The sequence below is a fragment of the Pyricularia grisea genome, assembly GCF_004355905.1.
Source record: "Pyricularia grisea strain NI907 chromosome V map unlocalized Pyricularia_grisea_NI907_Scaffold_6, whole genome shotgun sequence".
Lineage (NCBI taxonomy): Eukaryota > Fungi > Ascomycota > Sordariomycetes > Magnaporthales > Pyriculariaceae > Pyricularia > Pyricularia grisea.
In genome coordinates this window covers 1,706,493-1,723,092 of record NW_022156719.1, presented here as the reverse complement: position 1 = coordinate 1,723,092, position 16,600 = coordinate 1,706,493, and the positions used below count along the sequence as shown (strand labels likewise).

Genomic DNA, 16,600 nt, shown 5'->3' with positions numbered 1-16,600 from the left:
TCGGATATTCAAATGTCCCAGTACATGGCAATTTGCAAGCACCCAATGCGGCGGAAATGCCCTTGGCGAGAACCAGAACATTGGAGCACAATGGAGTCTATTGCGAATCGCTTCACGAGTATAGCCGGGTCGTCTGTGGGCTCATCCTCATCCTTCCCCTTCTCCACTTTGATGCGGTACCGCGGCAAATGTGAAAGGATCGGGAGGAAGTATATGGGCTCAGAGGTTTCCTCGCCCTCGCATTCCATTTCGATGCCCGAGCGCAACGAGCTTGTCTCCAAGCTAACCACGACGTCCGTATGAGTACCCTTGGCCATTTTCGCCATGACAAAATACGAACATGCCCAGTGTTACCTCGCCGGCAGTTGCCGCCGGCCTTGTCCAGGCATTCAAAACCTCTACGTAATAATCCACCGTCTTTCCCTCCGCCCAAGGTCCATAGTGATATGCCGTGCCATCGCCAGACGCCCAACACCAGGTCGGGGCTCGCCACGGTGTTCTTGGCCATCGATCTTCCCGATGCCAGGTCAGCTGCAACACCAAGCTCTCCTTCCACATGCCGGCCAGGGTATTCGCCCTTTGTTATTTGCTGCTGCCTCTTGGCCAATCGTGTCAGTGCGGGCAGGGCGATCCCCGCCATTCGTCAGCTTTGTGGGGCAGTAGAGTAGAACTACTTCACACCACTCCCATGGCACGACTTCCGGTACAAGTGATAACATCATCTTCTTTATAAAGTGGAGCGCCGACTGGTACATCCTGCAACTTCAAAGAAGCTCCGCATTCGAAGAAGATACCGCAGTCTCCAGAGTGCACCGTTCTGGGCGCCAATAACCTTTCTTGAAAGGCCCGGGCCCTTGTGTCTAGGTGGGTTCGAACGGTGGCGGCGAGGACTGCCGTGGCGCGATAGAATATATGTGTCTCTTCCCTGTCATCCTTCTTGAAAACCCCTTCATTCGCGCCTTTGGCGCTGCTGGCAGCAATGTTTAGATAACTGCCGCCATATATATGGTGCATCCGGGTCGATTCTTCAAGCCACTTGGAATTGACTTGACTGTCCTGGATGATATATAGAGCGTCTATCTAGATATACGAAACTTTGAGCTCTCGCACGACGTCGATGGCTTCATGATCAAGGTTATCGAGGTCAAGGTCCTTGGTTATATGCGAATCGAACTCGTCGACGACATGTTGAGGAGCTCCCAGATATCATTCGAGCCAATCCTTAAAGTGCATTTCACGAGCATCGTTCATGTCTGAATCGCAACCGAGACCTTTTCCCGTTGACTGAGCGATCTGCTCGAGGAAGGTCTTGGAGCCCAGTAGCCGCCGTATGAGTTTCACTCTGAAAGTTTAGATTGGAAGTCATATTGAGACGTTTCGGAAGCAAGTGACTGCATAATTGCCGGTAACAGGAAGAAATGCGGGACTGCACAAGCAGGATAGATGAGAGCTTTATGGTTTAGACCACTAGAATGGTGAGTTGATGAGTTGATGGCGCTGCTTTGCTTCTATTCTTTTGCCAGGACCAAGACATGCCAAGCATTTACCGAGGTCGAGTTGATGAAGCCAACCTGCATAGCTACATACCTACATATAGCCCAGATCCAGAAGCCAATAGAGCCAATCTCAACGACTGTAGGCCAACAGAGACCATGCGCACGTCTAAAAGAGTGCTTGTTAGACTGCAGGGCAGGCAGACGATCGGCAGAGGTCAGGCAAGTGTCCTGCCGACCCCGGGGATGCTTCATGCCAGGGAGGACTTGTTGGTGTTGTTTTGGGGCGTGTGGGAGCTGGTTCTGTATTCGCAAAGGCGAGCAGATCTATCTACAAGGGAGGTTTACAAATACAAGTCAAGTCGGGAAAGACACTGGTATTTGCGCCGCCGGATGCAAGACATTGACCCCGCACGTTAATCGTAATAAAGAACTGTTGGTTTCATCAAATTTCTCCAGTACTAGAATCGAAGCAGATTTAACCTTATACTAAAAAAAGAAAGAAAAAAGAAAAAGAAAAAAAAAAACCCCCCTCGACTGCCTTGTCGATTCGGGAGTCAATTCTCTTTCATGGAAGCTACCAACCTCAGTTCACTTCACAGCTTATTCGGTGATCATAGCAATCAATTAGCCTCATAGGTTAAACAGCTCTCTAATAGTAATATCGTACCATCTGCCTATCCGAAAGATCCAACCCTCTACTCGGAAGCTCACAACGGGTTGCCACGAGCTTGAGCCTCGTATACGGGAGACCAGAGGCTCGTGCGACCGTATGTCTTTGCCCCCCTGTATAGAGTGCATAAAAATCCGAGGATGACCGTCATCTGCATGACTTGGGCCCAGATCCGAGGTCTATTTATACTCTCAAAATTATGTGCCCTCCCGTTGTGGTGGTTGCCGCTGTTCCCACAATGATAAAAACCTCTAAAAATACCGACCAAATTTTCCTCCTCTCTAAATTACTCTAGTATAGTATAATATCCTGACTTAGTACTTCGCTTTTTCTTCAATCTCTGGTCTACATTCCTTTCCTTTCCTTCCTTAACTGTCCTTTCCATTGGAGTGCTCACAAACGTTTCTCTTTTATCCGCCTTTGCAAAAAAAGAACACACAATATCAACTCGACAAAGCCCGGCCACAATGCAACTGGGATCCATCTTTACTTTTACGGCCACCGTCTTTTACCTGGCGATTCCAACTCTCGTACAGTCCAACCCCCATTTTTGCGAAGTTTCAGTCTCTTACGAAAATGCAAACAAACAAAAGATTACAACGGCCACAAAGTATGTAGTCCCTCCCGGCTCAGTCGATATTGCAGTCGGCTCGCAGATGTACGCAGTCACGGTCGACGAGACATGCAAAAGGACAGATAGCATCAGTATACCAGGCCGTTTTAAGATTGATACGCAAGGCAAGAAATTGGAGGGGAATCCGACGGAAAACTACATTCGTTCCGTGGTCTTGCAGTTACATCACAGAGGTCTGCGAATGGTATCGAGACCCGCACCGTAGCGGACGTAGCAGTTGCAAAGGCGGACTAGGGTGCTTCGAGATGCCCGAGGCCACCTCGCATGTGAGTTGCGCGAGGGGCCAACAAGCTTTGGGCTGTGCTATGCACCGCTCTATTCTTTTATTTTCTTCCTTTTTTTTCTCTTTGGCTTGTGCCATTGAGTGTCTCTTCAGCTACGCAATTTATGAATGCGGCGCTTATCTGAATTTCTTTTCCTTGAGACACTTGTGTCTGCAATCACTTTTGGTGCCATTCTTGCAGGCAGTTTTTGTTTTCTGTCACTCCAACGATGCTTCCCTCCACAATGTAGGATATTTTAATATCTAATTTCGAAAAAACCTAGGATTTTGGAACTTGAATTTGCTGCTTTTTTTGGATCCCTTGGTGATGGTGGCATGGCAGAATGTGCATGGGGATTTATAGCTAAAATCCTCAGATTACCACCCACCTGAAAAGTATCAATCTTTTATATAAACTATGCCAATTGCCCAGGCACAAGTACAGGTCTTGATACTTGAGGTAGAAAGGCCTATCCCATTCCCACTCAGGGTTCCCGACCCGGTTTTTCCGCGCTTTCATGGGAATGCATAGGGGGTCGCAAAAACAACCGGCATTCTCATGATTTGGGCTCGGATCTGATGTCCATATCCGGAAGATAATGTACCTATAAGCGTGACTGTTACTGCGTTTCTGAAGCTTTATCCGTCAAGTTGTACCATATTCAATTATTCGGCTTCAGCTTTTCTTTTTTCAACCTTTTGATGGGCCTATCAGTTGTGATTACTGGCCTTTAATCCCACCTAGCGGGCATGACCGAATAGGACGCGATTTCTCAAACTTTGACCTCCTTGGTCTTTTATTCCATTTGTCATACTGGGCAACTGAACCTTTAGAACCGGATGTGTGGGGGTAACAGCCCGCTCGTGGCAGTTCTCTGTACGTGCCGGTTTTGAGATGAAAGACGAAAAAATAAGACACGCTTTTTTGCCCAAGCTCTTTGTCGGGATAACATTAATAGTCGCATTATGCGGGCAAAGCCGTTTGGATCCAGACAACGGATGCGGGCCTGACTCATCGCATAAGCGGCCACCTCCGGACCTCCATGCACATGCTAAGGAGACTGACGAATCCATTGTACACTAGTGCACGAGTCGCATAGCCTTCTCTATACGAGGTGGGACCCCGTATTGACTCCATACGCCAAAGGGCGCCTGTATTGACGCAGGGGAAATTCGTGACCATTGCCGCCCAATTGTGCACTGCTTCGGGCCTACGCCACGACTCCCGAGTCGAGTCCTGCAGCAATGCTCGCCAGGGCTCGACATTCTCCCTGGTCCAAATCTTTTCCATGCCTTGCCACAAGTAGTCGACTGGTAGTTCCCTGTCGCGACCAAAGCATCAACCCAGTAGCGCTCGCTCTGCTTATAGAAACTTAGAAAGGAGGGAAGGTCCCCAGTGGCTGTTGGGGAGTAAAGACAACTTTCAAGTCAAGATCTTTTTTTTTTTTTTCGCTGTGAGAGGTTTGTTCCCTTGTTTACTATTAAACTTGAATCATGGCTCCAATGTGTCAGGGATCTATGCTGGATGCACGTATTACATAATTGGAGAACCCGAAAGACCCAGCGCATAAACTTATAATTCATTAGCCTACCCAGAGGACTGGAATCTTGTCTACTATATACTCATTAGTTTGAATCACAACTTCAGTGGGGTACCTAACACTGACAGTCACATGGTCATAGGTTTATAGTTTTATGTAGACGATCCTTCAAGTATATTAATCTGTATTGAAGCCTTTACCAACCAAACCAAATACGCCTGAAAATGTCATTTTGTAAATCTGATAAACTTGTCACCGGCCCTCGGTCTTATTTTACCGGTGGTTAAAGCTTCCAACTTAGTTTTAAGTCGCCCAAGTAGCACAAAAGCTTGCTTTGCTGTAATCAACCGTATAACCCCACGCAGCTAACAAAGGTGAAGAGTTTGACGAATGTTTTAGCTGCTTCCGGATTCAGTTTGCTTTGAACGGCTTTGATCATCGTTGTTATAACTGGAACTGCCGCCTCACCAACTGGAACTATCGCCGCCTCCAGAACTGGAACTATCGCCGCCTCCAAAACTGGAACTGTCACCTCCGAATCCTGTACTGCTTTGGGAACTATCGCCAAAGTCCAGAGAAGGACCGCCGCCAAAACAGGGGTCGGTTCCGAAGGGGTAGCCGTAGCCGTAGTCGTCTCTATGGCGGTGGCCGTATCCGCTGTGGTGGGCGGTTCCGCCGCCATAGCCGTAATTGGGTCGGCTGCGGGGTGTGTATCCAGCGCCGTACGTAGGGCGACCATACCCCGCTTGAGATTGGCTAGAAGTTCTGCTGCCGGAACGCCTTCCTGGGGGACAGTTATTGGCTGGATGGCTATTATGATTGGTGCCGGGGGTGTTGGCCTTGATATATCGGTTTAAAGCGCTGATGTCGGACTGCTTGACTGGGGGATGGATTTTGGCTGGTTGGCCATTATCATTGATGCCGGGGGTTTTGGCCTTATCATCTGCAGGTGCAGCGATAACAACATTTCCCAAAAGAGGAATAGTCAAGGCGAAGAAAGTTAGAAAATGCATTTTATATAAGTCAAAGTGGTTTAAGCTCTAAAAGGAGTGTTTCAGCAGTAAATTGCAGTAGATTAAGTGTTTGATTCGAAAGTAGATTTTAATTATCTTCGATAGATTATTCCAGCCTTATATATCAATTTGATAACAGGGAATTACAAACAGTGAGATTTTAAACCTCGTATTAAAGTGGGTTAATCGCATAATATTTTATGCGATCAAATTATTTTGTAATCATATTTGCACGGGATTACCTGTAATATTTTGACGTACATGGGAAACAAAATCTGTATTTGTAAAAATTGTATTTCAACTTTTCACTTTTCATGCAAAAGCCAGGCTTTACGCTGCTGCTAAAATACATGAAAATAGCTCCATCTTCTACTTTAGATAAGAAGATTTCACTGTAAATACAAGTTTTTTTAGGATTACTATTATTGGTTGAAGTTTATATATACATATTACGAGTCGCCTGTGACTATTAATACAAAGTAATTTAACTTATATACAACCTGGTGACCAGAGTTTGTTATAAATATAGCGCTCCTACTGGGAGGAGACTATGATACATATAAATGAGGGAGGATAAAGCTAGATATTGTGTTTATTTACTTTCGAAAATAGCGCGTTTAGAAAGAAATATACACTCGTTGTTAATGACAAAAGCCACCCACAAGAACGTAAGGAGGTTAACCTCACCAAAAGATTGTGCCCTACGCTTCTTGTTAGCATTAATGTATGGGTGTGATTCGAACGCGATGGCTCGGAATTGGGGGAAAGATGGATCATAGTGCATCTTGGGCTGACACAAGGGCGTGTATGGCCGCCGCAGCTAGTAAAGCAGTTCAGGTTGTGTGATGGGTATGCCGGCTTCGTGATCTGATGGACTTAATCTTCGATATCTTATTTAACTTTTTTTTTTTTCTTTTTTTTTTCTTTTTTAAGAAAACTCTGTTGGGATCTCGTAGTACACTCCGTTGAAAAGGATAATCACGGTTACGCGACATACAGCTTTCGTTATAGTTTCTTTGGACGGCCACGCAGTTAGCTTTTATCGAATTATCATGTCATAGCTATGAACGTTTCGTAATTTTACCTGTCTTGCGGTCGATGAACGAAACAACCCAACAAGCAATAGACACATTCTGCTTCTAGTATTAAAAAACCCGTTTAATTGCGCTGAGTCCATATTTGCCGTAAAACTGTGGTGGAAGTTGGTTTGGTGAAGTTATTTTCAAAAATTACTTCCTGAGTGTAAGTGTCGTTTTTTTTGGAGTTGGAGGGTGATGCTAGAACGAAAAGTGGCCCACCCACTGTACATCCACATTATTTTTCGAATCCTACCCAATTATATTCTGGGTACTAAACTCGAAAGGCGGCTAAAATATAACTTGATTAGCTATGGAGACTTTAATAGAATTTGCCTAAGTGTAACCATGTTTGAGTCAATTATCAGACTCTACTCCGACCCGACAGGCTGGTTCGGTCCTGTCCGCCAACGGAGCCTTGATCCACTCACAATGCATTTGTGCAGGGTTCACTATTTTTCCATCAACAGTTATATCCCTGCCTTTTTTGAGCCCCGTACAATTCCTCATTAACATTTATACTGTAGGTGCAGTACAAATGCAACCTCTGTAAATTGTGGCACCAGAGACGACAACTCGCGGCCAGAATATGTAGATCAAACATGTTGGATGATGACGATTGATAACATCTGCCACGTATCCACTGCTTACTGGCCCGACTCAGGCGATTTAATAGGCCGGCACCCGCATCTGGTGGTATACCCACCCATATATCATCGCTGATGATTGCACAACTGCTTGAGTTCGTATTATGTAGTCGCCAAGCGTCGGCAGCTTGGGTTACATAGGGTCGCAGGAAGAAACGCCGGCGCATAATTAATGCAAAATGCCGGGCGGACCTATTACCGAAAAAGCTATTTCGTCAGCCATTTCGACTATAGGCCGGGAAAAGGCTCCGGGCCTTAATGGGCGGACCAGATCTCTATTGGACGCCGTTGTCACGGCCAGGGGTAAGCATAACACCGAAGCTAGTCTATTGGCATCTATCGACGAAGATCCTACTCTGAGGAGAGGAAAGGGACAATAGGAAAGGAACAAGAGGAAAGGAACAAGAGGAAAGGAACAAGAGGAAAGGAACAAACAAAGTTATAAGCTTGACGCGTCGCGGATGAAGGGTGTCCCCCTGGTGGGTCGTTGGTCAGGGATCAGGGTTAGGGTCTGGTGATCTTCGGGTCCGGATGTCACATTATTAACCACGTTTATTATTTTTATTTTCTCCAACAAAATAAAACAGCAAAATAGCTCAGAAAAAAATGAATATGCGAATTAAAACCCTAACCCTGGACAGCGTGCTCAGTGACAACCTCAGTGACAGGAACCGAGGGGCACCTGAGCTCGGCCAAGATGGTCACCCTCCCTGCGTGCCTTGATTGTGCCAGTCTCACGTGGCTTCCTGAACCAAATATAGGTGCAAAACCTCTCTGTGCAATAGTGATCGTCTCGTCTACCGTAGCAATGAATGTAGTCTTGGGTCAAGTGGGTCCGAGTTACCATGCGCCAACTGGTGATCCCCGCTCGTAGTGCTAGGAAACGCAGCCTGGGACATAGTAGCGAAAGCGGCGCGACGGTTGTGTATTCTCTTGGTCAGGAACTTGTCAACGGCCGCGGAGGGTCAGGTACAATCGAGGTACGATTTAAATATAATCTATAACAAGTAATTGACATGCAAGCTCGATAATAGAGTAGGGCTGTGCTATATTAAAGTAAGATTAACAGGAGTGATAATCATCTATCTTTTAAAAGGTCCGCTGCTCCTTTTAGTCGTACGTGGCTCTCTCGAGCGGATTTATCAAAGGCCTCTAACAGTTTATTAATACTTTATACGATTATAATTTCGCTTCAAGCCTTTATAAACTTACCATCTGCAGTTCCGTCCAGTGTTATGCAATGGGTCGCTCCTCAAGTCCAAAGGGTCGCGGCGCTTGCATTGGTCGTGTTCTGCCTTGGGAGGTCCCCCTCCAATACGAGGCGTGGGTATGGTACATATTCTGGGTACGAGCAGCCGTTACTAAACGATCAAAACATAATAGAGATGGGCGGCTCACGGTGCTCGAAATGTCGACTGTCATGATAGAACTTCAACGGGACCTTTTCTGGATCCGCAATCAAAGATAGACCGATTTGCTCGTCGATAGCACGCTTTATAAAGAAGCCCTCTTCTTTGGCGAGTAGAACATAGGCTTCGTCAACATCCCCTACCGTAACCTTAAATTTGCGCTTTATTAAACAGCCATTTTTGTCGATTATAACAAGTTTAGTGAATTTGTTATGCATTGCCCTTCGGCTGGTTAATGAGAGGCTGGGTTTTAAAATCATTCGATATGCTGCATAAAGTTGCAGCGGAGTGGAGCGGGGAGGCATTTTTTCGCTGGGTTGAGGGTGGATGTTTATATGCGGGTGTTGATAATGTTGATGAGTTTAAAGGCTGCCCAAAGCACTTTCGATCGGATTTATCAGGTCAAATTTAATTGCGACGAATACAGCGCGAAACGTGGATGTTTTAAGCATTTAAAATGCAAATTTTAAACCATCCAGCAAGTCGGGAGCTTTTGCATTTGTAATGTCAACATGGCGAGCTTGGATTGAATGAAAATGTTTTTCACATGGGCTAAGATGAATTTACACATTGGTTTCCTGCTGTTGGCCTTTTGCTAATCTGTTCGCGAGGCTTATCCCTAGGCCATTGGGCATGTATAAATGCTGTAAGTTGAAAAACGCCAATAGCAGAATTAATAAAATGCCGTATTTTTTTTAAAGGGGCAAAACATTATATAAAGTAAGCTTTTACGTGTGATTACGAACTCTGGTTACAACCAAACGCCTAATACTGCCGCGACAGCCATCTAATGTATGTTCCGAGGGCTTGGGCCTCGACAAATATGCAAAGCAAATACTGCTTTTAAACAGCCTGTAATTACGGGCCGCACAACACAGCCGCGCACGAGTTATTAAATACCTAAATTATTTTTGGATGTGGTTATTTTAAAACAAGAAATCGAATAGCCACAAGGCCCACATTAGCGGATATTATTTAATATAAAAGAACGGATCTTTACCCACACCCCTAGAGTAATGTACGAAGTAAAAATCCGTCGGTCCGATTTTACCACGGGTGCAGGCAAAAATAAACCACCCCTGGCCACTGTATATATATGCGTGGGCCTTTACCAACCTGACTGTCCGTGGGGAGCTTTAGGTACCTACCGCATACTAAATATTTTTTTTTTTTTTTGCACAAAACTACTACCAAAATTGGGAATACCCACAAGGTTTACAACGCTGTGCTAACTGTTCAGGGATGGGGATTTTTACCCTTACCACTATAGTATTTTAGGAAATGAGTTACTCGTATAAATTATTCGCTTCGAAATTAATATTATGGGCACGTGAATTGGCTAAATTAAAATATCTATTTAAATTAAACCTTTTCGCCTCGTAAACTCCCGCAATTAATTCCACCGTCACTTTATTATTTGACAATGTTATTTACAATATTTCTTTTTTTTTCCCCTTGTTAACAAACAATTATTCAACATGCATTTTTTCAAAACCACCACCCAGGTTCTTACCATGTTCGCCGTTGGTATTATGGCCCTGCCTACCCCGTGCAACATCGCCACAACCCAAAAGACAAGGGATATTGTGGCGCGAGCCGATAACCCCCATGGCATTAACGTGGAAACTTCAACTGGCGCAAAAAGAAAAAAAAAAAAAAAGCAGTGGCCATTATTGGAAGTGCGGAATATGCCTTAAAAAGTTCAAGTCCTACGACGAGTGGGACAAACATTGTTTCAATTGCAAAGACCCGTCGGAAACCTTCCGTAAATCCGGCAGCTGAGTGTTTACGGGCAGATAAGCGAGTGGATAAATTACGTGTGTGACCACGTAATTTAAAACCCTCACCAGATATTTTAATAGTTTTGTACAATTTTGTCAATAATTATAAATAGCCAATTATTTTATTCAGAAATACCGACTTTACTCGTTATATTATTTTCACCGACGGTGGTATTATACGATTTTATTAATATTGGTAGTATGTAACGGGTGGGACGGCACAAAACCGAAGGCTACTAGTGGCCAACGGGTGTAGTTTATTATGCCACCCAATGCTCCCCGTACTACTTTTACCCTCACTGGGTTAACTAGGGGGGAGGGGACGGGATTCGGTATTTTCCCAGTGGGTATGGGTCGTATATGACTGTCAAATTTCGTGACAGGCATGTTGAGAGGATATTTTCCTGTCAGCAACCAATTTTAGGCCTAGCGTCCGAGAGAGATGACCACCATTGCATTCACGTTCCAGCTCCAACCAAAGTATTCATCAATAAAATTCTTCAAGGGAGCCTTAATCTGGTCGATAAGCTTTTCGTAATCCTTTACACACCACTTCATCCCAACTACGATCATAGTTATAACCCCTATAACCTCGGCAAAATCATTCCCAGGAATATCGGGAGAGCAAAGGTGAACTTTTCGGGCGACGACGTCCACGAACTCCGCCGACTTTGACCGTGAAATTGCACCAGCCGTACTGTTCCAACCATGTTATTTTTATGTTCTGGAATTATCGTCTTGATTTTTCTGGCATATGGGACGCGTCGGGGACGAACTTGCGAAGGTCAGGCCCCGCAAGCATGTCCCAACACAAGACGTCCCCTTACCAAGTGAATTCAGGAAGGCCAGCGCAGTCGAGGACGCTGAGGGTCTCGGCAAGGCTCTTTTTGATGTCGTGGATTATAAAGACGCCAAAGTTGTTGAATAATTAAAAGGTATCGTCTGGCAGCGGTCGAACGTCATGGCCTTGACGACGCCCTTGCAGGACCAGCTCCTCTCCTGATGCAACGCCCACTCCGCAACGCCCACTGTCGACCTTGAAGCAAAGTCAGCAGCCACGAAATACGTAAGCTCATCCGTCAGCAGGCCTGACTTGAGCAACGCGGCCGTCAAATGGGGCGTCGTATGCGTTGTCCACAGTCGAGCACGGTGCGGAAGGGCTGTGTTGAGCAGTCGGCAGGACTAAAACGCGTTTGGGCATTTTTAGGGCGGGGATAGAGCAAGGCCGCTCGTTAACCATGAGCAGGCGCAGGTCCGCTGGGCTGTTGTCGATTATGAAATTCTGCGCTTGTTGAGCCATTTTTGGCAACTAGGTAGTCTGGAAAGAAGTGTCTCTGGTGGTTTTGGAATATACATGATTTTCATACACTTTATGAGTGATAGCGTGTATGGATTAGCAATCAGTAATGTCAGCCTTGAAAGGGAATACGTAGCTTCTGGCCTGTTCTTTTGCGATGCTCATAATACAAGCGGTCAAAACATAGGAGGCGAGCTGAGCGGTCTGGTTGCCTGTCAACCCCAAGCCGATAATACGCCGTTTGCTGGGATGGGTAAGTGTCGTGTTGTCTGACATACATGTTCGCATAGGAAACAATACTAACTAACATGAGGACATTCAGTGGTGAAACATATTGAAACTTATATTCAAAATGCCCCAACCTCGGACTCCCAGGCTTACCATCATTATTGTGCGAGCGGATCCTGGCTCATTGTGTGGTTCTCTCGTAAGTAGGCTATCATTGTAATAATGAAACCTGTAAGCAGCAAGGCCATATCCAGTCACGAACCATAGCCCTAACGTTGCGTACCCCCTGTTCGGCACCCCCCCTGTTCGGCACCCTGAAAATCTAACAACGAAATGCCTACTTTTATAAGCTGATTTAAATATAAAATTATCAACGGACAAAAATACAATCGTTTTCACGCTTCTCCGGTTCATTAACCTCTTCTTCATCAGCTAAAGGTTCCAAATTTTCTATATCCTTTTCCTGCAATCCAATAATGTTCTGTTTGTTAACCAAAAGCTCGTTTGGATCCGGAACCACCCTCCTCCTTTTAACCGGCCGTATTGCCTCCAGTTGTGCTTCCAATAAGCTGATTTTTTGCTGGGCGCTAGCCAAAAGGGTATCTTTAGCTTCGAAGCTTTTTTGGACTTTTGCAAATAAAAGACGTGAAATAGCGTTGGTTTTGTTGGATTGGGAAAGTTTTTGCAGTTGAAATCGGACATCTCGGGTCGTTTTAGGGGTTTTCCAAATAAGTAAAGACGGGTCGTTAATTTTTTGGGCTGGGCTTTCCGGTGTTTTATCCCTTTGCAAACCGTTGTTTTTATCTTTTATAACGTTGGCATTGCTATTTTCTAACAAAAAAGGGCTTAAAAGTGGTTTAACCAAGTTTACCGGCCATAACCCCGTTGTACGCCAACCAGATTGAATGGTTTTTGCTATAAATGCTTTTAATCTGGCTTTTCGATAACAAAGTAGGAAATTTCGTTTTCCAATAATTGTTGAACAGCAAAATTGGCTAACAAATCCAAGTTGACGTCGATAAGCTTCTTTTAACGGCCCAAAAACCGATAGATCCAATGGTTGGAGAACGTGTGACGAATAAGGGGGTAAATATAGGAGTTGAATATTGTTTTGCAAGCAAAGAAGCATAAATTCGTCCGTTATATGTGATCCATGGCCATCCAAAACTAATAACCGCTTTTCAGGGGTTAAAGGTTGGGTATACGGAATAAACACTTTTTTTAACCATTCGATAGCCGTTTCGTTATTTGTCCACCCGTTTTCGGTTGCGTGAAATTTCCAATTATCGAAAAGGCTTAAATCCGTCGGAAACCATTGTTGTTGTACGTTTTTTCCCTTAAATATAACAAGGGGAGGGAGGGCAACGCCCGTAGCCGATATACATTCGATTATAGTCGTCCAACCCCGCGTTCCGGGCTCTTTCCGTTGCAACGGCCGGATCCCGTTAAGCCCTAATACCAGGCCGTTAGATCCTTTACCTTCCATTATACCGGTTTCGTCCATATTCCAACGGTTTTCCGGTTTAATAGCGTTAATAACCGGGTTCGTAATATAAAGCCACCAAGATTTAATTACCTCCGTAGTAGCGCCATTAACCCGGGCGTTATCTATTCGACGGGGCCTTTGGGTCTTAAGGATTGGATAACGAGCCAAAAAACGAGTTATCCAACGTTTTCCAAGGCCTTTTGTCTCTCCGGCGGCTTGAAGAATTCGTTCGGCAAAAAAGCGTAATTCTTGATGCGTTGGCGGAAGCCCTAAAGCTGTTTGGGTAAGTACCCAATCAGCCAAATGCTTTTCCTGTTCCGTAGAAAGCCTTTGAAAAGGGCTTTGTGCTTTTTTATAAGCTTGAGAACCTTTAAGTCGACTTTGAAGTGTAGACCTAGGTATTCCCCATTTTCGGGAGGTTTTTGCAATTGGATTGCCATTATTGACGTCGTTAATTGCAGATATAAGCTGTTTTTCAGTATATTGCTTCATTGGAAAATGGAGAATCAAGATTAGAAAAAAGTAAATCCAAAAGTGAAAGATTCATCGAGATATTTATAATAGAAGTTGGAGGATAAAAATAAAAGTGTTGTTATTTTTGGGTGCCGAACAGGGGGGGTGCCGAACAGGGGGTACGCAACGTTATATCGAATTAGCTCACAATTGTTTGCCGGTCGTCGCTATGAAGGCAAACCAGCCGCAAACACCTCCAAAAGGTCTGCATTCATCTGATAGAGTTGACGGGCCTCAAAATCGCCGTCCCACAGTGTGTAATGAGTTGTGAATCTAGGGATACAAAGTTTCAGTTTCTGGACGCGGCTTTGATGCAAGAAGAATGCTGACTATCGCACTTTAGTTACGCGCGATGCATGTGCCTAATTTGTATGGCACCCACCGATCCACGCAAACCTTTGCCTTTTTATTCAGAGCAGACTGATAATACAGCAATTCGCGCTGGTTATCTCAACCCCGAATCCCTACGCGTAGACGAGGTGAGTTATACGAGCATCTGAGCTGCCCCAAGTTTGTACCCAACTGCACTAAGTTGCCCCACTTCTGTCCCTAAGCGGTACTAGATCGTTACTATTTTAATCTATTAACAAAGGCATAATTGTTGTATCACTGCGATGGTCATGTAACATATCCATAAACGGTTAATTTAACGGCCACCTTGTGAACTAGCAGGCAACTGTAGCAGGATGTCAAATTTTCGGAACCGGTTTATGGCGGTCCTAACAAACGGATATGCTGTGTGATATAGTGATATGTTAACCTTTGCGAAATGGAATGCACGTGCTCGCTTGCTCTACTCGAGATGAAGAATAAACACAATTAAAACGAGGCTATAAACAGTTAAGAGGACAAGCATTTGTTTTATTAGTCTACCTAGTTTACCTTAAGCATTTTCAAAGTCCTCGGTTAAATTTGGCTATAGCCCCTCCGGTCTCCACATTTTTATTTCTATAATTATAATTGGTAATGCCGTAGCCCGAGAAAATGTTTTAATGGCAGTAAAAATATCCACACTTATATTTGATTCCTTCCATGGATTAATGTCATTTGATGAATAATAATAGCTCCACCTAACGTTTCCTGGACTCAGACAAGATACTAATTTAAAATTAAAGGTTGCAAGGATCGGCTTCACCGTAGTTGCATAATAACAGTTTCTGGATGCAAGTATCCAAATTTAATTGTACAAATCCCCAATTATATCCCCATTGAATCTCTTTTCTTTTATTTCTTATGACACTTTTGACAAACAATACCGGCCACACTATTTGCTTTTCTTTTTTGACATAGACTTCCGGCTATTCCTATTAAAATTCGTTCAAATACCACTTCAGAAGAAATGCATTTCCACTCTGTTTTCTTCATTGCTGCTTTTCTCACTTTTGGGGCTGAAGCTAGCATTATAAAACCCTCCTTCGCCAAACTCCTCCCCCGCGGTACCCCATCCCTGGAAAGCTGGGAACATCTTATAAGTTATACAGGGTGCACAAACTGGTGTTCTTCTAAATTTCTAAAAGGCGAGTGGTACATAACAGACGTCAAAGACGTTAACGGTATTTGTCACGATGATTGTGTGACCAGGTTAAGAATTCAAGCACAGACGGCGAAAGCGAGATATGCAGAAGCCCGGAGGAAACGCCGACCACAAAGTCATTGAACATAATTACTGGAGCACTAGCGCAGAGGAACGCGCGTACCAAAGAAGTCGCCCTTGGCCGCGGATATGTGGGCATGCCGCTGGTGCAAAGCCGTATGTTGACTGGACTTTGGAGCAGCGAGCGGCGCCGGTGCGACATGTCGAGACGGTCTCGGCTCTCCTCGGTGACAAAGGTGGTTTGGCAGTCGACTCTCACGCACAGCTCATCCTTGTGCGTGGTTTTACAGACTTGTTTTCCGATTTCCTTGGCTTTGCATTCGTGGACGGTGGATTGAAAGGTTATGATATGGTGCTATGGTCACTCGGGGTTCTATCCTGTTTTATATCAATATAGTTAGATTTTGTAAGGTATCTCGTCAGGTATGGACTCAACTTGAGACCAGATCAAGAGAAAATACACCTGCTTGGATCACCTCATCAATGTCCTAACCGTTGCACTTAAAAACCCCATCTGCTCGATGATCCTGCTCGTAGATCAAGATTGGTGAATCGTCGGCGAACTTCTCGGATCGCTGCGTCTTTTCCGATTGCCCGAGCAGCTGCTGTATCCAGTGGCCATATTCAAGGCAGGAGCGGTACGAGTTTTTACACAATGGGTAATTTGGTGTGGGGTCGAGATCCCGGTTCATTTCGGGCTGGATGCGGGTTTGGTGTGATGCGACAACAAATACATATGATACCAGAAAGATATTGCCAGCGGAGCTGTGTTATGGTATACGAGAGTGAATGATACTAAGCCTGTCTTTGGTTAAAGATGGAAACAACCAAATGGAAAGCGGGAGCCGCTAACAGGTCCGGAACGTCAAGTTTCTTTGTAGTACTCTATCAACATTATCGCCCCATAGACCTTATCATTGACCCGAGATTTTATCTAGAGGGGATTTGCGCCT

The 16,600-nt window shown here is 44.8% G+C and overlaps 7 protein-coding genes across 7 annotated transcripts; 2 read left to right on the top strand and 5 right to left on the bottom strand.

Moving 5' to 3' along the window:
* Nucleotides 1-8: 8 nt before the first annotated feature.
* Nucleotides 9-317, bottom strand: PgNI_08468 (uncharacterized protein; the record flags this gene model as incomplete). Its single annotated transcript, XM_031128465.1, has 1 exon — nucleotides 9-317. The coding sequence occupies one exon, from the start codon at nucleotides 315-317 to the stop codon at nucleotides 9-11; it is 309 nt and encodes a 102-aa protein (XP_030979041.1).
* Nucleotides 318-675: 358 nt separating this feature from the next.
* On the bottom strand, nucleotides 676-1,127 carry PgNI_08467 (uncharacterized protein; the record flags this gene model as incomplete). The annotated part of the gene is given in 2 exon segments (XM_031128464.1): nucleotides 676-1,076; nucleotides 1,091-1,127. The coding sequence occupies 2 exon segments, from the start codon at nucleotides 1,125-1,127 to the stop codon at nucleotides 676-678; spliced, it is 438 nt and encodes a 145-aa protein (XP_030979399.1).
* A 1,229-nt stretch (nucleotides 1,128-2,356) lies between these two features.
* PgNI_08466 (uncharacterized protein) lies at nucleotides 2,357-3,030 on the top strand. Its single transcript, XM_031128463.1, has one exon. It carries the CDS (start codon nucleotides 2,634-2,636, stop codon nucleotides 3,003-3,005), a length of 372 nt encoding a protein of 123 aa, XP_030979400.1. The 5' UTR covers nucleotides 2,357-2,633; the 3' UTR covers nucleotides 3,006-3,030.
* A 2,037-nt stretch (nucleotides 3,031-5,067) lies between these two features.
* PgNI_08465 (uncharacterized protein) lies at nucleotides 5,068-5,616 on the bottom strand (the record flags this gene model as incomplete). The annotated part of the gene is made up of 1 exon (XM_031128462.1): nucleotides 5,068-5,616. The coding sequence occupies one exon, from the start codon at nucleotides 5,614-5,616 to the stop codon at nucleotides 5,068-5,070; it is 549 nt and encodes a 182-aa protein (XP_030979021.1).
* A 2,520-nt stretch (nucleotides 5,617-8,136) lies between these two features.
* PgNI_08464 (uncharacterized protein) lies at nucleotides 8,137-8,238 on the bottom strand (the record flags this gene model as incomplete). Its single annotated transcript, XM_031128461.1, has 1 exon — nucleotides 8,137-8,238. One exon carries the CDS (start codon nucleotides 8,236-8,238, stop codon nucleotides 8,137-8,139), a length of 102 nt encoding a protein of 33 aa, XP_030978464.1.
* Nucleotides 8,239-10,226: 1,988 nt separating this feature from the next.
* On the top strand, nucleotides 10,227-10,445 carry PgNI_08463 (uncharacterized protein; the record flags this gene model as incomplete). The annotated part of the gene is made up of 1 exon (XM_031128460.1): nucleotides 10,227-10,445. The coding sequence occupies one exon, from the start codon at nucleotides 10,227-10,229 to the stop codon at nucleotides 10,443-10,445; it is 219 nt and encodes a 72-aa protein (XP_030979031.1).
* A 1,156-nt stretch (nucleotides 10,446-11,601) lies between these two features.
* On the bottom strand, nucleotides 11,602-12,213 carry PgNI_08462 (uncharacterized protein; the record flags this gene model as incomplete). The annotated part of the gene is made up of 2 exons (XM_031128459.1): nucleotides 11,602-11,811; nucleotides 12,208-12,213. The coding sequence occupies 2 exons, from the start codon at nucleotides 12,211-12,213 to the stop codon at nucleotides 11,602-11,604; spliced, it is 216 nt and encodes a 71-aa protein (XP_030979447.1).
* Between the last annotated feature and the right edge of the window lie 4,387 nt (nucleotides 12,214-16,600).